Source organism: Phycodurus eques, chromosome 19, assembly GCF_024500275.1.
Source record: "Phycodurus eques isolate BA_2022a chromosome 19, UOR_Pequ_1.1, whole genome shotgun sequence".
NCBI lineage: Eukaryota > Metazoa > Chordata > Actinopteri > Syngnathiformes > Syngnathidae > Phycodurus > Phycodurus eques.
In genome coordinates, this window is record NC_084543.1 from 2,179,564 (window position 1) to 2,200,650 (window position 21,087).

Genomic DNA, 21,087 nt, shown 5'->3' on the forward strand with positions numbered 1-21,087 from the left:
TATCTTCCATTCTGGAATGACAAGTAGGCCCTTTGCATTCCGCATGTTTTGGGTGATTGTCGTCTTCTGAGGAATGCGTCAAACTTTAGCGTTTGTTTCTTTTTGCCTTTGAGCGGTCGCACACGCTGCCTCGTACGCAACAAGTTGCTAATTAGAACGGCCGCGGGGACTCGGAGCGATTTGTCAAATGTCAGGCGCGGGAAGAAGAAGGAAAAAAAAGGAAGCCCGAGTGCTTCTTTGTGTTTTTCCTGCCAGAAGCAGAGAAAGGAAAACGAAATCATCGCAATCCAAATACAATAACCTCAAATCATGTTATATACAATATACAATATAATATTTGACACGACACAATAGGATTTGTTTTAATATGTATATATTCGTATATTTATAGAAAATGTATGAATATACATTGTATGTTATACAATTTTATATACTCGGAATATATTTCAAATAAATATTTTATCGATTTAAAATATGAAAATGACTATTTCAGAGAAAACTTATTAAACTTTTTTCCATTATTTAAACAAAATGATGTCTAATAAAAATAGTTTACGGAGTATAACATATAGATTTTTTTAAACGGTATATTTATTCATTAATAAAAAATATTACATTTTTATATATCTATTTACATTTGTATTTCCATGTACGGTATGTAGTACGTAACTAAAATAACATGTTTATTGATCATGTGTATATTTGATTTAATGACAAAAGAAATTCAGTTTTTATTTTGTACAAAATTATGTTACATGTATTTAATTTTGTATGGAATTTTACACAGGTTCAATTAGTCAAATTAATTTGCATTTTTTAGATATGTAAAAGTAGTATTAGATAAAGGATTGACTGCATTCATTATTTGTATATAATTCTAATAAAAAAAATTCACAGCTACTATATTTATTTTAAATATTTCAAGGAATTATATTACGCTCTCTGTATTATTTAACAGGCGGAATCAAGTGGTGAACAAATGAAATACAGTATATAGTTTCGAGATTCTCCCGCTAGGGCTCCATCTTGTGGTATGAGAAAGAATCATTAAACTGCTTTTTTTCCCCATTTGATTTTCAAGTTTATTTCTGTGCATTTTTGTAACTTTGATGTGCATGTTTTATGTAGTACTTTGTGTATAAGAAGAATGAAAACCACTGGTATAGCACCATGTGCCTTCTGTTGACTTAATTAACCGTTGCTTTTTTTTTTTTTTTGCGTTAAAAGGAAATAAATATCTTGTACGTGGCCATGAAAAAGCAAAGCATACGTAAATGAGGGGGAAAAACATAGCTTAAAGTTTCATGAACATTATCCACGCTGGAAAAAAAAGTCAGCCACGGGTGCAAAAAAAAAAAAAAAAAAGTCTTCAAAGTCATGAATAATGGAGAAAACAAGGCTGTGTGGCATACTCACGATGTTACATCATGAAAGAGATTTGTCGCCAATCAGGAATTAGTGGCTTTGACCCACATACATTTGCAATGTGCAATCAAAACGTTGGAATATCAAGCCCTCTCATATCACCTCACACCATTTTTATTGTCTTATGTGTGTGACTACAGTCAAGTTCAAAGGCTCAAGTACAGAAGTCCACGCAGATTTTCCAACATTTAGAAAATATAGCCCCAAAAAAGGTGATTTTAATAGCGGTTATGATTTGTCGCATGCCTGCCGTGGAGTCGTTCGGCATTTTGCAAAACAAGTCCGACGATAACCATAGAACAGGGAATGGAAGTTACTGCGACGTCGGAACGATATAGCCCCCTGCTCGGGATACAGGGTTTACTTAATCAGTTATTCGCTTCCACCAACACAAATCGTTCCGCAGGCAGTAGCCGCGGAGCTCGCTGTTGAAATGCGACATGCTAACTAGCAAATCAAAAGTGTCAACATTGAGAGAAAAAAAATCAACAAAGCTTGTTTTACTGTTTCACTTTCACAGAGAGTTGGAGGATTAGTGCACTTCATAAGTCACTTTATTTAGTGGGCGTGGAAAAAAAGTCGTTTGGAAATGAATGGTGTCACAACTGCGCCCGCATTTGCCGCTTTAGCATGTTGGCTGAGTGTTTTCTCCTATTTGTACACTTATTTTTTTCATTATTTTAATACTCTTTGTTCGAATAAGGCGCTACTTTCCCCATTAAAAAACAAGTTTAAAAAAAATGTATTTTCCTACTGTAGCTGCAGGCAAATGTTGACATCAATGTAACCGTAAATATCTGTGGACCGAGTAGCGAACTGTGTGGAACACAAAGAGTTTTATATTGTAACAGCGAGTGACATTTATTGTAGAATCGACTGTCAAAGAACATAGACCAAGAATAGAGCCTTGCGGAACACCACCAGAATGAATCTACGGGGGTGTTGTTGGTTTCCGACTGAGTTCTGCCCGACGGCAGCCAAGTGACCCTAATTTGAGGTGTGCGACAAAAGGTTCCCCAAAGAAATCCGTTACAATTACAGCAACCACAGAAAAATAGTATGCGCGGGCCATGCTTTTCCCACCATTACGATCCTATTAGCAAAGTCCCGCCCACAACGGTGGGCTCAGCCAATCCTGGCTCACCTCGTCCGTATGCCCGTTCCCCGGCGGCATTTTCGACCAATCGGGAACGAGGCGGGTGCGACGTCACCGGGAACTCAAAGTTGCCATCGAGCGCGTTAGGAGGCGTTTTCGAGTGGAAGTGGAGCTGGAAAGTAGCATCCCGGTGGACGGGAGAGAAGCCGGGCGGCGTCCGCACCGACCAATTGGACTTCGAACAGTGATCGAAGCCAACGATCGGGACGCTTTTGACGGGATACATCGCTCGAATGACGAGCGTCGGCCGAGGGAAGACGTCGGACTCCGTCCACTTCTTGCGACGGCCGCGTCGTCGCTCGCCTGATTTCTTGGCCGCTCTTTCTCGAGCTCGGACAACCGAGGGTTGTTGCTTTTAGTCGTCATGACGGAAATCAGCGAGAAGGAGAACGAGCCGCAGCGGCGGGACCTCCAGAGACCGCCGGCCACTGCGCCCAGCCAGCCGGAGTCCAAGGTAAGACCGCACCTGCAACTGGGCTTGCTCTCTTTCTTTCTTTCTCTTTCTTTCTTTCTTTCTTTCGTTCTTTCTTTCTTTCTTTCTTTCTTTCTTTCTTTCTTTCTTGCCACACGATGCATTTGCGTGCACATGTGCCTAATCAAGTGGCCAGTGACATTTACCTTCTCAAGACTGCTGGCGTTCATCGAGACGGTTTATCAAGATCAAATTGGTTCTGTAAAATTGATCTCATTAAATGGTGATTTTATTGAATGTAAATACTGGAATAAAATAGTAAAAAAAAAAAAAAAAGAAATTCTGTATTTAGTGGATTAAATACCTTAATAGGTGGGTAAATTGTAATTACATTTATTGTGAGTAATATAATAAGTAAGTGGATTTTTCTGTATTATTAACATTTTCTGTTGTGCATGTATTTATATTTATTATTCTAATTTAATAATAGTCGAGTTGATTGTCAGTAATAAAATACAAAAAAAATATTACTTAAGCAATTTTGTACATACACTTAATCGTGTATTTATTTGATTAAAGAATTGGACAATTAATCATAGTAATAAATGTATGTATGTGTTATCAATAAAAAAAGTTATGTCTGTTGCAGTGATAAAACAAAAGTTCTTAGTCTTACTATGTATGATTCATGTAACATTCAACTTCTAAAACACTTTTTTGATTGAATTGCTTTTACATTCAAACAGTATTAAAAATTAAAAAGTATGATGTAGTTCATTCAATTTTCTATTTTTAAACGATAATCTTTGTAAATAGAAAATAGAGAATATCAAGTTATAACATTCAACTCAAAAAAGAATGTGACACTGTCAAAAAAAAAATCGTAAAAAAAGAATGTGACACTGTCACATTCTTTTTTTACGATTTTTAAAAAAAAAAAAAGTGTGACAATATGTCATTAAACTGCTTTTAGATTTGTAGTCACACATATTTTTTCAAAGTTTTAAAAAATAGTGTGATAGCGCTACACTTTTCCTCATAACCTCCTAATGCTGGCCATGTTTTCCATTTATTGTTAGGATCCCTGGTGGGCCAATATTACAAACAGTTCAGCGGTCCACAAATGATTCCCGAGCCAGATTTTGAACACGCCAGATTTAGGTTCCATTGGCAATCATTTCATATCTTTTATTCTTCTTGACATGACGTTTTTGTATGTTGGCGAGGCTAATTAAGGTCTTGCATCACAACACTTAAGCTGCTTTAATTCTTACTATCTGACCTCACACTTGCACACGTACGGATTACTTTGATCGCTGAGTGTCTGTGCTGAACAATTTGAAGCAAGAAAACAAAACAAAAGAAGTGATATTCGTTAGCCACGCTGGCAAACTGAACAAAACAAAACGGATTAAATGCACACTCGCGCAGTCTTACGGCTGTGCAGCAAGTGCAAAGTTGAAAAAGATGACACGAAAGCTGTTAAAACACTTCAAATACATGAACAAAATATGTGCGGTATATATTTAAATAGCTGGCCCGGTGGGCGACTGGTTAGCACATCTGCCTCACAGTTCTGGGGACCGGGGTTCAAATCCCGGCCCCGCCTGTGTGGAGTTTGCGTGTTCTCCCGGCGCCCGAGTGGCTTTTCTCTGCGCGCTCCGGTTTCCTCCCACATCCCAAAAACATGCCGCGGTAGGTTGAGTGAAGACTCTAAATTGCCTGTCGGGGCGAATGTGAGTGCGATTGGTTGTTTGTTTCTATGTGCTCCGCGATTGGCTGGCGATCGGTTCAGGGTGTACCCCGCCTCCTGCCCGAAGATAGCCGGGATAGGCTCCAGCGGCCCTTGTGAGGATAAGCGGTAAAGAAAATGGATGGATGGATATATTTAAATATTTTTAATTAGTGTAAGACTATAATCATGCAAATATAGAAATGTAGACTTTTCCCCCCAATACAGCTATGACATTTGATGATCAAATAATGCATAGTAACAGCTTATATACATTTGATGCCTCAAATGTCTGATTGTCTGCGGTACCGGGACAAACGAGGCTATTTTGCGACTAACGTGACCTACAACAAGACATTGTCAAAGGAACCCATCCAACAAATCACACTGAGGCTGGCGGGTGACGTTGTTGTTTTTGTGCTGGCCTCCGGACGACACAATGCGCGAGCGGTGGGCGTTGAATTTATGGGCCAATCCCAGAACAGATGTTTGCTGTGTCTGGCCTGGGCTCGTAATTCACAACAAACGGGCTGCTAACCCGACACAGTCACCGTAGGAAATAATGGCAAGAGATGGGTCAAATCACAACCGAAAGACTTTTCTTAACTTTGCAGGCAGTGTTTTGCAAGCGATACATTTTTGCACACAAAGTACTATACTGGGGATCCTCGGTTTACGACAGCGTTCCTTTCCTATGGCGCCGACTTCAATTAAGCCAAAGTCAGAACAGACCGTATTATGTTGCTAACGTACCCCAACCCAGTAATAAAGTCTTAACCACAGTAAATATTTGTCTGAAAAACACTAGGACAAAAATATAAAACAAATTAGTTCATTGTGTGCTGTTCATAAACTCGAAACTTTGTCTGTCAATGCCAGGCAATTTTTACATGCATATACTGGGAAAATGAGTGGGATGAGTAGTGAGCTGAGTGGAACCCCAGCATTTTTTTATTTTTATTTACCGGAACGGCAAGTAATTGTGACATTTCTCGAGTTTTATGTCAAAGTCTGTGGACCTAGTATAGAGCCTTGTGGAACCCGCAGCTATCTACAGGGTCGTGGGTTTACGACTGAGTTCTGTCCTTTGGCAGCGAAGTGACCCCAATACGAGGTGAGTTTTTCCCCAGCAAATAATGGAGGAAAAGGTTCCTCAAAGAAATCTTTGAATAGGCAAATTTGCGAATGCCATGCTGCAAATATGTTTTCAGGGCCTGATGAAATGCTCTTGTGGCAGGTTGCCCACTCCTGTTATAAACATATGAGAGCCAACTACGTGACTTTGCTTGTATAACAAAGTCAGCTCGCTTAATGCGAACACATAATGGGAAATGTCATAGGGGGGGGGCTAACAAATAGCAGCAGAATTGCTGTACTGTAACAAATTTTTTTTTTTTTTCTTTTTGCAAAATTGCTTTAAATGGAGCAGGAAGTTAACTGGAAACTAATTTGCTGATCATTGGTCATTGTGGCTGCCCCTAGAAAACCTTCAAATTATGACCTCACATTTTGAAACCCCTTTAAAAATGTACTCATTTCAGTGCACTTTTTGGATGAAAAGCGACTAAATTCTTGCAAGAACAACAGACTCCACTACTACTACTGCTGCTGCTGCTGCTGCTGCTACTCGGATGGCGACAGAATGCTAGAACGTGACCTAGAAATACTGCGCCTCCCCAAATACGTTGTTTTTATTCTGGCACTTTTCGCCTTGTTCTTGAGCCTGTTTGGGGGGGGGGGGGGATGAGCACAGAGAATAGTCTTTGCCCGAGGCTTCTATAAATAGGCTGTTGTGAAGAATGCCGGGATAAATTAATGATTGAGTAGCGGGTGTGTGTGCGAGTAGAGGGGAGGCAAAAAAAAAAAAAAAAGTCATGTCGCCGCCACTACAATGGAGATTTGTTGCAGTGAACAACAAGCGACACTGCTCCCTCTCAATAGCCTGTACATAACTGTTTTTCTTTCTTCTATTTCTTCATGTTTTGATGGTTTTGCTCCGACTGCAGATATTGTTGATATGGGGGTCGCATACAACACCGTTGCCCATTCCCACTGCCTTTAGTTTGCATTCGCTGCTTATATAGTAAAAGGTCCTGTTTCTAGATTATTTATTCGTGTGTAGTTAATATCGCTCATTTCATTCCCTCGTGTTTGTATTGTTGCTCCTTGTATAGAGTGGACCACTTCTATTCGCGAGGGATCAGAAGAGTGAGAATGGTTCGACTTGGTGCTTGGTTCGACTCGTTAAATTCTCCCAGGCTATTTTGCGAAAAATTAATGGGCTCTTTCATGCATTATTTATGACACATTTCATCTGTCGGAGGAGATGTTATTGCTGTTAGTAATTCTCAACCAAGACGAAATAAAAGGTATTTGAAAGTGCAGCGTTGGCATGTATAAGGAGTTGAATCAACGCGTCGCAGCTGCGCGACGATTAGAATTTAAAGTTGATCGCTAATCGTGTTTCAGCATTAACAACACGGACAGATCGCTAAATTCAAGAGGTGGTCGGTCGGCGCCGTAAAATAGCAGCGGTGCCTCGAGCGTGCGGAAATATTTGAGTCAAATGAGACTGGTACCATGCTCACTTGCAAAATATGCAAGTCTATCCTGGAATATAACAAACGCACAAGTGTTGAAAAGGCGTCCGCTAACGCTGGCTGGCAAAGCTTCTGACCGTCTTCGAGGCCATGACGCTAACTGAATGTGATTGGCCGGACCGAGTGTCTGACTGTGATTGGGTGACGGCACGGAAAGTAAGCGAGTTTGCGTTTGGCATTTCGCACGCAATGACAAAAATTCTCCTCCCAAAAACTAGGTGCGACTACATTTTTGGCGGATGATTTGAAAATTATACCCAATGAAGACCTAATTGAAAATGTTTTCTCCTCTCTGTAGTCAAGTAAATAAATACATCAAGCTTTTCCTGTCCAACGCTTCTGTCGATTTTTACGCAGGTTAATATTATTTTGGTATCACCTCTTTTGGATTTTTTTGGAAAGATGAAAACCCGGACTACCACGTCCCGATGTATGTGGAAATGCCGTCAACGCCGACAAGTAGCTCAAATAAGCTGACCAAGCAGCAGTGGCCCAAATGCAGCAAGCCATGCTCAGGAAGCAGCAGCCTTGTCACCGCTTTCTTGCTCCTCTGCTCTCTATCCTCTGAGGAGTTTCTCTTCAAATTCAAGCGCTGCACTTTCCGCGAACTCGCTTGATGTGACATGTGCAGTAGCGGCTCTATTCTTAAAAAAAATATATATATATATAAAAATAAAATCACCGAGTCACGGCAGCGTGAGCAAAGCACTTTTCCCGCTGAGGATAAGACAGGTAAACGCTGTTTGGAACACATAAACTGCACTTCATCCAACCGGGAGTTGTTACTAACAACAAGTAGCAGTTTAGCAGATGTAAGCAACTGTTTAAAAAAAAAAAAAAAAAAAAAAAAGGGCCTTCAAGCTGTATATTCTCCCACCTCTGCTAAGAACGACCAATATTACTGCGTCTTACTGAGGAGTTGAGACCGGCTCCATGTGTTTGGTGTTCATGGCAATAAAAGGTGATGCTTCTTCTTCTTCCTCTTCTACAGTATATCTGTATGGCAATATTATACCGCCCCCAAGTGGCCAAGGCGTACACACCGGAAGGAGCAGCACAATGTCCATTGAATTGAAGCAAAAAAATGTGGCGAAGACAGCTTTCTTGACATTCTATTTAAACGTCATAACTGTATGTTTTTATAAAATACAATATTACTGAGTGCTAGTTTTCTTATTAGAAAACACATTCCGTACATTTTTCTTGTTCTTTTTTTGGGAGGCTGTAATTTCTGAAAGTGTTTTGAGTTACAAGTCGTACCTCAAGGCACCACCGTACTGTGTTAACGCTGCAGCTCTGCTTCTTTTTTTGGCATTGACATGATAGTAGCGCATTGGCTGCCGCATCAAAAAGGGTTCTCTCGTTCTGGAGCGGACTAGCTGATCTTGTCATTGGCTGAGAAACTAATTCATTATCCCCACTGTTACATCACATTTTAAGGACGAGGCAGATATCTGTAGATTAGTTCGTTTTAATTTCACACTCGAAGGCTGGGCAGGGACTCTAGAGACAACTATTTGTGTACAAACATAAAAAAGCAGTTTACCATGATATATTCCCTTTAATTCCGCTATTGATTGTGTTTTTATATGAACTACTTTAAAACTCTGATGAGATCGAACCGTAATACGGCGACATCCATTATTAAATGCGCATCGGAGACGTCTATTGAAGAAAGCGTGCGCTCGTCTCCGGGTAGAAAGCGTTGGTTTTTTGTTTTGTTTTTTTACACAAAAGTGCGGGCAAAAAGTGGGTCAATAGAGGCAGCTCTTCATCACTCACACTAATTGGCGTCTGCGTGCCGAGATGAAGAAGAAGAGCCGCTACCTGCTCAGTATCGATTGGACTTTTGCAGCGAGATGCTCAGGGTTGCAACGAACACCCGAAAACACCCAAAGTTGTCTTTTTGGTTTCTTTCTAGAGATGGGAAAGATGTGCAGCAGGTTAGGGTGATTAAGGATAGAAATGGAAATGTGCTGACTGGTTAATTTCGACGCCGACATTTTAGACTTGAAAGAGGAGAAGTTGTACAGAGCAAATCCTTGGGAGAGTGAGTCCAAAAACAACCTTGGGGAATACATAGAGCCACATATGCTGCTTCACCGAGATGGCTGAATAAGGGTTTGCCTGATCACATCCTTTTTTATTATGGCAGTGATGAGATGAAAAGAGGCAGAGTCGCGGATAAACGGGTAGCGTCTGGTGCCAAGGCGCAGGCGGGTCCGCTCAATGAAACCAATCAAACGTGAATTTCTAAAAAGCCTATCGATTGGCATCTGTTGGCGAGGGATGGCAAATTTGTGAAGCCGGGAAGTTGGGAAGGGAGGAAGAGAAGAGGGCAAGGGTGATGGGGATGGAAGAGGAGAAAGAAGCCTGACTGAGCACGGACGCTCAAAGGGTGCTTTGAAAAACGGGCTTTGTGCTGTTCTTTCTTCAAAGATCACTCGTGCATGATTCAATGTCATCCTTTAACACTGAGGGGACATTTAACACAGCATGTGGTTAGATTCGAATGATTTGGTGTCGCAGCATGTGGCTCATGAGCCAAGGTTTTTCTTCGTCCTGAATTACAGCACTTGATGGAATGGGTCCACACCAAACCTGACTTTCTGGCATTAACATTCCATGTTGTCATAACTAAGACAGAACCTTCCAGTTTTTATTTCCTCTGCACCCATCTAGGCGGCAAACTAGTCAAGCCTGAATTGCAGTACTTGTCGACAGTTCCACACCAACTTTGGCTTTCTAGCATTAGCGTTCTATCATGTTTGATCCACCACGGCACTTCTACTTCCTGTTTTTATTTCCTCTGCAACCCATTTAGGCGGCAAGCGAGACAAGAGTTGTGAATGATTCAACTCCGAAGTTGGCTTTCTAGCATTAGCACTACATGTTGGTGGAACAGCAACAAAACCTTCCAGTGTTTAACTTCCTCTGCAACCCATCAAGGCGGCAAACTAATCAGGCCGGTCGGTACTTGTCAGTGGTGTCACACCAGATTTGACTTTCTCGTATTACCATTACGTTGTTTGATCAGTGACGTAACGGGTACTTCCTGTTTTGACTACCTTTTCAACCCATCAAGGCGGCTGATTGCTTTCGATGTCGTTGGAACAGCTATGGAACTATGTACTTCCTCTTTTGACGCCCTCTGCAGACCGTTTAGGCAGTATATTGCAGTGCTACTTGTCGTTTGCTAACGCCGTGTTCACTTTCCTTCCAGCTGCAGCGTCTGAAGCGTTCGCTGTCCTTCAAGTCCGTGATGCGCAGCAAGAGCGTGGACAACTTCTTCCAGCGCAACAACGCCGACCCGCGGCCCCCCTGCATGCTCATCATCCCGCCCGCGTCCCAGACTGCGCCGCCGCCGCCGGCCTTGTCCGAGTCGCCCCTGGCCTACGAGCGATCGGCCTCGCTCTCGCCGGCCGACAGCCTCGACCCGTCGCTGTCGGAGTTGTCGCGCTCGCCCTCCGTCGGTCCCTCGCTGTCCCTGAGCGCCACGGTTCAGCCCAAGTCTCCGTCCCCGTCCACGACGCCGCTCAAGACTCACTGTTTCCACGAGCACGTCTTCCGCAGGCCGAGCAGCTGCGAGCGATGCAAACACATGATCCAAGGTAATAGCCGCTTGCTTACATCATTTCTTGCAGCAAACTATTCAGGCCCGAATTACAGAATTCTACACCTTTGGGGTGTCACATGAGCATTAGCATTGGAACTACGACAAAACCTATACTGTACACCCTGTTTTGATTTTCCCTGCAACCCCTTTTCGGCAGCAGACTAGTCATGCCTGATTTGCAGTCCATCGATGGTCCCACACCCAACTTCGTTTTCTCGCATAACATGTTTTTGGACTACCACGATGAGAGCACATATGCTAGCTAGTCTGACCTGAACTGCTGTACTTGTCGATGGTTCCACAGAACCATTAGCATCACATGTTGTTGGAGGTGCTTAAGAACATTTAATCCCTGTTTCGATTCCCAGTTGGTCCGGTACTTACATGTGAACGATTCCACACCAAGCTTCACTTTCTAGCATGAGCGTGGCATGTTGTTGGAGCTGCTAGCCGAGCCTGAATTATGAAATCCGTTCAACCAAGACGTAGCGACTTTGTAATGCCATATCTTTGTTGATATGAATATTGGAGCCATCAAATATGACATGAATGCGAACATTCCTAACAATAAGGTATTATTCATGCCCGTCCCTGCTTGAAATGCTAGTTTTAAAGGGCAAATTCATTGATTTGTTTTCAAACCATTTACCTCTCGGCGGGATTATTTGTCCTTTTCTTTCCTTCCTGAGGCAAACAAAGTGCTTTGTCACCAGTCCACAAATCTCCGCGTGATGGCACTGATGAATATGACTCCAGTGCCATCATCTGCACTCTTTCGGGCCCAACACGGTCTACGGTCGGTCCGCCTCTGTGATTTCTGTAAATGTAATTAAGAAAGCGATGCGTATGTCCACGCAGGCAACTCCAAGCAAGGCCTGCGCTGCAGAGCCTGCAAACTGGCCGCTCACCTGTGGTGCTCGTCGGAGCTGTCCCGGCAGCCCTGCGCTGGCAAGGTAGGGAAGCGGAGGCACGGGCTAACGTCAACGTGCGCAACATCCGCATGTGTCGGGCCTGAATTGCAATACACCAACCTTACATACTTGCATTACCATTACATGTTGTTGTAAGTGCTCGGAACTTGTATGTCCTGCTTTGATTTATTTTATTTTTTATTTTTTTTCCTCTGCAACCCATTTCGCCAGCAAACTAGTCAGGCCTGAATTGCAATTACACCCCAAATGTCGCATTACATGTCGTTGGAGCCACTGTGGAACCAGACTTTTGTTTTCTTGCATTCGCATTACAGGTGGAACATCTAGGAAAAATCTAAGTCCAGTTTTGAATTCCTCTGCTACCCATTTAAGCAGCAAGCTCGTCGTTGTCAATAATTCCCCAACAAACTTTGCGTTCAAGAATTAGCATCACATGTTGTTGGAACGGCTGGGCAACATGTGCGTCATGTTGTGAGTTCCTCTGCAACCCGTTCAGCCAGCAAACTTGTCGGGCCTGAATTGGTTCTAACATTAGCCTTACGCGCTGTTGGAAGCGCTACAGAACATTTCCTTTCCGTTTTGAGTTGTTCTGCCACTTGTTCTCTTTAATTGGTTGCTCTTCTGTTGTAGTGGCAGTAATCTGCCTCACTGCGGATGCATATTTCCACACCGCATCTGCGGCAGCGTGCGCAGTGACTCACGGAATGCTACAAGAGCATCTGGATGCTGTAATGGTTTCCCAAGCAGTCTCGCTCATGGGATTAGGCCCCCCATACTGTATAAAGACGATCGAGTCCCCTGTCAGAGCAAATATAAGCTGTCCCGCAAAGACGATTAAGACACTGACCAACGTGTGAAAGGTTGCTAAGGGTAGAGAATGAACTATAAAATGGCTCAGGTTCAAGTTGTATGACACCGATGCAGCTTTTCTCAGCCCTCCTCCTTCTCCTTTCCCGCCTTCTCACGATGCTACGTTTCTCTTCCCTTTCCTAAATCAATATCTGCCCCCAGCAAGCTGGCCCGGCTTAATTCGGTGTGAAATCGTGCGCGTTTGAGGGCACGGGAAGGAAGCAAGCCGTCATCGCTGTCCTTTTGGATGGCTGCGCCCTCTTCAAAGCAGGGATTAGACGTTTCGGGAAGCAGCCGCACGTCCGCATGACTTGCCGGGGAGTCGCGCAGTGAGCAGGCGCGCTTGGAAATGCGCTGACGTCGTCGCGAGGATGAGCGTCTTCAGCCCGAAATGTACACATCAAATATTCATTATAGTCAGGGGGGATTGTCACCCTTTATCTCACACACACACTTAGTTTTATACAACCGCAATAGTGGCACACGTTTATCATTTCAGTTGCGAGATACCCTTGTAGGAGGCAGTGTGTAGCAACATCTCACATCTCTTTGCGAGATGTTGCTACAAATTTGGAATTGGATCGTAATCACACTGGCCTTTAAACTGTTTATGTATGTTTCAGGCGACCGATTGGTTTAACGTGGCGAAAAAAGGATTTACAGTGGTGCCTTGTTCCGTGACCACGCTCGGAACTGAGGACAGTCTTATCTCAAATCGTCGTTCCCCATTGAAATGAACGGAAATGCCATTGATCCGTACCAGCTGCATATTGTTTTTTAATTGGGGAAAAAAAGCAGTCCGTAATATTGTACTTTATACAAACACAGTGTAGTTCAATGGACATTGTGCTGCTCCTTCTGGTTTGTGCGCCTTGGCCACCAGGGGGCCTTGTAATACAGACATACAGATATCTTGTACATGGAGCCCGTCTCAACTCTTCAGTAAGCCGCAGAATATTAGAAATTCTTTACGAAGGTTAAAGATTCTACAGTATCCTTTTGAGTATTGGTTAGCCTGTCTATGACATTTGACATTGTTTGTTAGTATTAAGCTGAGCGGACTTTCCTTAGCCAAAGCTATGTGGTTGTTTTAAATACAGAAAGTGTAATTGTCTTTTGTTTTCGGGAAGGTGGCCATTTTTGTGAGAGTGGACATCTTCGAGGGTTTAAAATAGACCAGGAAATAAATGCGTTCAGCTCCCCGGTGTGTGCTCACGTTCAATAGCACAGTGTGCCATCATTTAAAAAAAAAAAAATGTTAGCCCGCAATAAAGCAGCTCTGCATTACTGCTGTGGTGGCGTCAGCATTAATTCAATGTTAAGAACAACAGCTTGATTAAAGAGGCCTGCGGAGCTTCACCTCTCCTCAAATAATGACCTGCAGGGAAGTCATGACAAGAATTTGTATTTATTTATTTATTTATTTTTTATTTATTTATTTTTTAAATCAAACTATTACAAATCAATTCAAATGGGGCTGGCCTGATTTGCAACACTGTACTTGTGAATGGTTCTACAACAAACTTTGCTTTGTTGTTGGCACCACAACGGAACCTTCCAGTTTTGAGTTTGTCTGCAACCCATTTAGGAAGAAAACTATTTGAGCCGGAATTGTGGTACTTGCGAGCGCTTGTGCAGCAAAATGTGCTCTCTAGCCTCAGCATTCCATGTTGTTGGAGCCACTACAGAATGTCTACATGCTGTTTTGATTCCTTCTGCAACCCATTCAGACTCCCCCCCACACACACACAAAGGTTGACGTTTCACTGTGCGTGACTATTATTATTATTAGAGGACAAAACCGCTTCATCAAGGTGAGAAAAACGTGCCTTTGTCACGTCTTTCTGTCGCACCGATGAGCGTTCTAAACTTATTCCTCCTGCTAAATAAAGCTCCCACTGATCCTTGTATCGCTTGATCATCTGCAGCCTGGCAGTGGATCGCGTGGTCATTTTTCGTCATGCTTGATCACACATGAAACAATAATAAGAGTGAGGTCGATAGGAGCCCATTAGCTGATTTGATGTAGTGATGGTACGCTCCTATGGAGATGCTCTGGGGCCATCTGGCCAACTGATGACACCTTTGGCATCTGTGCTAATGTTCTTATTGTTGTCGTCCTCCTCAGGACACTTTTGGTTTCACACATTTTATTTTATTTTTTTAGGCCCGTTCGATCGCGCTCACCTTCGGGGGTGACCTTGCTGGCCCCAAGAGACGACACTGGGACTATTTATGGCTCGCTGACTTCTAGTGTTTGTCTTTGCAGCTAGTTCGGCGTACGCCGTAAACATGGATTGAAAATGTCCAAACTCTAATCAATTGTGTATCGCTCATCACTTAGTTAAACGAGCAGTGACTGAAACGTCGCGCCTAAATTGCAGTATGTGTGAATGGTTCTACATCAAACTTCACTTCCTAGCATTACATGTTGTTGTTGACATTGAATTGCATCCATGAAACTTCAATTTATATAAATAATACAATGCTTTTGTCTATTGCGGGGGTCTTCTGGAACGTTAGCACCGCGATAAACGAGGGATTACTGTATGTGTTTCTGGACTCCCATTTTTTGACTTCCTCTGCAACCCATTCAGGCAGCAGATGTGGCTGCACGCATTCTTGTAACATTTCATCGAGCCACCTTCCCCCCCTCACGATAACCTACACGCACAAATGCGTCGTTGTCTTTTCTTTCCACTCTCACGTCACTTCAGCCTGCGCTTTGCCTTACCTGTCGCTTCTCGTCTTCCCCCGCACGCCTTCCCCCTTCAGACGGGAGCTTTTAAGCGAAACTTCAGCTCGCCTCTACTAACCACAGAGTCGCTGGGCGTCGTCAGGGAGACTCCTGATGTGCAGGGTGAGTGAGTGTATGCGTGTTTGTTTGGGGGAATGATCGCTGTTGATCAGCGACTAAATGTCAACTATGTGGCACCGTTTGTTGTCTGGCAGAGGTCGACCACGCCACGGTGGACCCCGTGTACGAAGCGCTGCGCTACGGGACGTCGCTGGCGCAGATGAGTCGCTGCAGCTTCGGCAGCATCTCCGAGTCGCCCTGTCACCGGGTAGCCGTCTTGTCGTAGCTGCCGGAAACATGTCGGAAAAAAAAAAGAACGCTGAGCCAAACTTTCTTTCTTCCTCAGGCTGAAAAGCTCCCAGACAAGCTGGAGAATCAGCCAATCGCGGAAGAGGAGCCCATTCCAGGAAGTAGGCCAGCCTTTTTCACACAGACGCTTAATGTAAACATCTGTCTGTCCATTGACAGTTTCTCTTCTTCCTCATTGTGTGTGTGTGTGTGTGTGTGTGTGTGTGTGTGTGTGTGTGTGCGCGTGCGCGTGCGTGTGCGTGTCCAGTGCTCACCCCTCCTGAAAGCGAGAAGGCAGATTCTGAAGAACGAGTCAGCTTTAAGGTGTATATTCTTCTTCTTACCCCTTTCTTCTCATCCTCCTCCTCTTTTTACTCATCTTTGTCCTATTCTATATTCTTTTCTTTCTCCTCCCCTTTTTCTGTCCTCTTCTTTCTCTCCATTCTCTTTATCTTCTACCTCTTCTTCTTCAAGTAATCCGTGTGATTTTCTTTAGACTCCCAGATGTGTGGAGGTCCACTCCATGCACACCTACGTGGCTCTCTACAAGTTCCTGCCTCAGGAAAACAACGACTTGGAACTACAGTCAGTCATATTATTATTATTATTAGTAGTAGTAGTAGTATGAACTATGGTCCATTTTACACACCGGGCGGGATACCGGGAAAGACAAAGAGCTGTGTCGCGTGTGCCAGAGAAGTGGGAACCACCAATAGGTTGCTGAAGGGATGAGCGTGTTTTGATGGCCACCGGTAATCTCTGTGCACCGTGAACGCCTCGCCACAAATCATCGGAGTGACAGGTTACGGAATAGTGGGGGAATGACGTCAAGCCTCGGGTGAGTCTACTGCAGACGTCAAAACCAGTTGGAACGCATTGTTGTGCTCTTTCTATTATTCCCTAAGATGTCGCAAGATGGTGCCAAAGCCCACCCTAATGGCAAAGTAGTAATTGGTGTCAAGGAAGTTTGTTGAAATGATACATGCCGACTGAGAGACTAACATCTGTCGTGGAGGAGCTCAGTTTACGCTGGGATGTTGACGGCCATGAAAATAATCTGCAAACCGTTTATTTTTAAGGGTTGTCAAATGAGTTTGAAATCATATTAAAGTGATGTTGGATTATAGTTTGTGGTGTCTTTACATTTTAAACTATTACTGAAGGCAACTAAACATTTTTAGGGTCAATTTCTTGTAGTTTTTCGCTGTTCGCAAATATTTCGACTGCTGTATCAGCGCCATAAACAGGCGGGACAAATCTGTATGTAAAGATTTTCCATCATGCCAGGACACGGGTGCAAAGTTTACCACCCGATTGTCAAATGTGATGACAGCATTGAAACAGACGTTGAGAACATTTGAAGACAAATATATTGTTCAAGTGCAACAATGACTTGAATAATTTAGCATTCATGTTCCCTGTAGTGGTCACATCTGTACTGTTAAAAAGCAACAATACTAGCTAGCCAGATTGCTACCGGAAGCTAGCGATTAGCAGGGAGTAAGTGTCACTTTGTGTGTGAAGACACTACGGAAGGTGGTAAAAAGATAGATTCAAAAATAAAATGAAAAATCACGTATGAGCATGAATGAACGGATTCAGTGGATCAACCAAACAACCCGGATTTAGCCCAAGATAACGTTTCAGCTAACGCTAGCTGCTTGTTGTTGTTTTTTCAGGCCTGGTGATAGAGTCAAAGTCACAGATGACGCCAACGAGGACTGGTGGAAGGTGAGTCATCATCTTTGTTCTTGTGGCTCACATTAGCCTTTGTGCGCAAATGCCATCCTGGCACTTGCAATCAGTCAAGCCTCCTCCAGTCCAGCAAGGCAGCGAGACTTGAGAGCCGCCTGGTTGCCTTTGAAGGTCAGTGGATGTGGGCGTTAGCATGGCTAGCAGGCGTGGGCAGGCGGTCGGGGGGAGGGCGAGGGAGGGGGCCGGACGCCGGATGCCGGACGTGTGAAGCGAGCAATTGTGCGCGTGTGTTGAATTGGCCAATTCATGCGTCTACTACCTAATCCCATCCTCTAAACCTAACCCGCGACCTCTAACTACACCTAATCCTGACCCGAATCCCTACACTCACCCACTAAATCTACACACTAGCGTTAACCCCTACCCGCTAATTACTTGTAACCAAGAATAGAGCAGAAATGAGCCACATGCTGCTTCACTACATCATCGTCATCTGATCACAAATGTCATGTTTGGTAATTGCCCTGTTTTTATAACGCCGTGCGTTTTGTGTTTTATCAGGGGAAAAGCCGCAACAAGGTGGGATATTTCCCTGCCAACTTTGTGCAGCGGGTGCGCCCGGGGGAGCGGGTGTGGAAGGTCGCGGCTGGTTTCCACGGCGACCGAGACAAAGGCCAGATGACGGTGAAAGAGGCCCAGGTGAGCGCACAGACGCACGCGCACACACAGTGAATGCATTAGCTCCAATGTATGCAAATGGATGCGTAAAAGTGCTGAAGACGGCATATTTGCATTTTGATGCAGCTCACTTTTAGCCTCATTCCGGAAAAACTCACCTTTTCCCTAACTTCTCCTTTCCTGTGTTCTGTCCTTTCTCTTTTCACTTTTTTCCCCATCTGTCGTCCAATCTCTCAACCTTACCTACGATTCCCTTTCGATTTCCCAATCCCCCTTTCATTTCCCCCGCCTTCTTTACCACCCTTTGTCCGATGGGCCCATTCTCTCAATCTTACCGATTCTCCCGTTTCTTGCCCATAAACCCGTTTCCAATTTTTTTTCCAATGCTTCCCAAATGTTGGATTATTTGCACCACCCCTCGTCAAATGTGCCCACTCCCCTCCCCGCCCCTCTCCCGCCTTCCCTAAATCTTTCCATGATCCCGCTTTTCCGATTCCTTTCCCCCCCCCTTCCCGTACCCTTGTCGCCAATCCGGAATTATCCGCACCGTGCCTCGCCGCGCATTCTCCCGCCGCAGATCTGCGTGGGCAAGAACGAGGAGACGGACGGCTTCCTGCGACTGAGCAGCGGCAAGAAGCGGGGCTTGGTGCCGGCGGACGTTTTACTTGAAATATGACATCAGCTACTAATAATACTCACAGCCGTTATAAGTAATATAAACGCTCTCGCTTGACGGCCGCGAAATGAACAGCTGACGTAGGGAACAACAGCTTTGCTTGTTTTGTTTTCTTTTGAGCTACGTTTCTTGTAGCGCAAAGTGGGGCCTGTCGCGTCAAGGAGCACAAACGGGACGTCCGGCTACCTCACCGCTTCGGAAGCCTACGGGGAGACTTCGTGTCACACGTTCAGTCCTTTATTCATTATTTGCACATAATAATAACTCGCGTTATCGTACGCAACTCGGAAAAAAAATTTCTGAAGCAGTGGAACCTCCGAAGTGGAACATGAAGCTTCCTTCATCCTTTTCATGCTAATCATTAGCCGTCAGCTACATGCCCTACATGCATTTTTAATGAACTGTAATCATTTATATTGCACTTTCAAATGTTGCAGGAATTTCCATGTCGGCTCGCGTCACACTTTCCCTCTTTGGCTGTCACAAAACGCAAAGAAAAAGCCAAAGAAATAGCAAAAAGCACCTGTGGTGCTAATCGTTTAGAATTCAGGGGCAGGCAAACGTTTGTGCTCACGGGCCACGTTCGATTTGTACAGGGGCGACAACGGCTATATTAATGCAGCAAATGTTACAGGACTCTGTAATGTGTGTAAAATGGAAAGAACAGCCTCGCTTGAGATGCTGAAGTCTTGTGAGGTTTAGCACACAAACGGAAGTTTCGTCTCCAAATTTCGCCTTAAATTGGGTCCGACGTTTGCGGCGTTCCACTTTCGTGGAGGTTCCGCTGTCACCGATGTACGCTAGCCCCGCACTCGTGCACCTCTGGGAGCCTCGTCGCACGAAATTCGACATTCCCAATCTGCCTTATCCGCCGTACGCACGCATATGGTCAGAGAATTGTGTTTCTTGTCAAAATGGCGCCTCTGTGGGTTGCGCGCCGAGCGCTCGGCACGCCAGCGTGAAGCACTAAGTGTAAATGAAACGCGGATAGCCTTCTAGTGACACGCTACTCTGGATGGTAGAGCCATGCAGGAAGCGCCTAATAAGGGCGTTGATAGCTCACTTGTAGCAGAGCCACACGCACACGCACACAGTGCATCCAGAAAGCATTTAGTCCACGTTTTCCGCATTCCTCATCTGGAAAGTATTCACATTGAAAAAAGTGAGGTGTTGTAAATACTTTCCTATTCACAACGCCTCACTTTTTCATATTTTCTTCTTTTGCTTTTCCATTCTGAAGCTGTAACGTGACAAAGGGTGGAAAAAGTAAAGCGCTGTGAATACTTTCTGGGTGCACTGTATTTCTATTTAGTCCGTTGACTTTAAAACACTATGCACACCGCATTCAAGTCGCTTGCTTTGTTTTGTCCACACGCACACTTGGGCTCAGGATCCCTTTTTGACAGGCCATATCACCTTTCGGTATCGCCCCAATAAAATGCGATGAACCCTCCACGTATGTGTGTGTGTGTGTGTGTCATCTTCTTTTGTATGACAAGCTGATATTATAATTATTGTCGTGACAGGAAGCGGCGGTGTACAGTACTAATTAGCCTACGGGAGACGTTTAGTTTTAGCGTCTTTCTATCTTGCGAGTCCATTTGTTTGTTCGCAGACCTCGGAAGGATCCGCCGTTCCCCTCGCGTCCATCCCAGAGAAATGTCGTCTGCTCGTAATGAGCGTACGTAATACCATTAACTCCCAATAAAAGTCATTGGCAGCGGAAAAGCCGCTGGCAGGCCGTTGTCAACACTGGCAGAGAGCGTGTGTGTGTGTGTGTGTGTGTGCGCACGCGCGTGCGTGCATGCCTGCTGCGGCGGCGGCGGTGCGATTGCTCAAATGATGACCCAATTCTGTTATCAGAGTGGATGAAATACGGTTTAGGAAAGACGCGCGACTGGCAGGACGTCAACTTCCCACGGGCGCGTCGTCGCTTTTTCTCCATTTTCTGTCACCGGAGAGGGTGCGCAATGGCAGCAACAAATAAAATGAATTAATAATAAATAAAATATATTTAACTTTTTTTTATTTGATTGTTTTATTTAGATTTGTAAATTGTATTTTAAGTATAGATTATAAAATACAGTCATTTTACTGTAATTACTATTATTTGTAATCATTTGAGAAATAATGCACGATATACAAATATAAAACTATATATTTTAAATCATACAAAATTCATTTAAAATTAAAAACACCGGCAATATTAAAAATGTATAATATAAAAATAT

The 21,087-nt window shown here is 44.0% G+C and overlaps 1 protein-coding gene across 1 annotated transcript; it reads left to right on the forward strand.

Annotated features, from left to right (window-relative positions):
* Window positions 1–2,692: 2,692 nt before the first annotated feature.
* On the forward strand, window positions 2,693–20,311 carry LOC133417955 (SH3 and cysteine-rich domain-containing protein 2-like). The gene is made up of 11 exons (XM_061706215.1): window positions 2,693–3,035; window positions 10,549–10,936; window positions 11,800–11,894; window positions 15,498–15,582; window positions 15,675–15,787; window positions 15,866–15,929; window positions 16,076–16,131; window positions 16,304–16,392; window positions 17,487–17,538; window positions 18,064–18,201; window positions 18,758–20,311. The coding sequence occupies exons 1-11, from the start codon at window positions 2,946–2,948 to the stop codon at window positions 18,854–18,856; spliced, it is 1,269 nt and encodes a 422-aa protein (XP_061562199.1). The 5' UTR covers window positions 2,693–2,945; the 3' UTR covers window positions 18,857–20,311.
* Window positions 20,312–21,087: the final 776 nt, after the last annotated feature.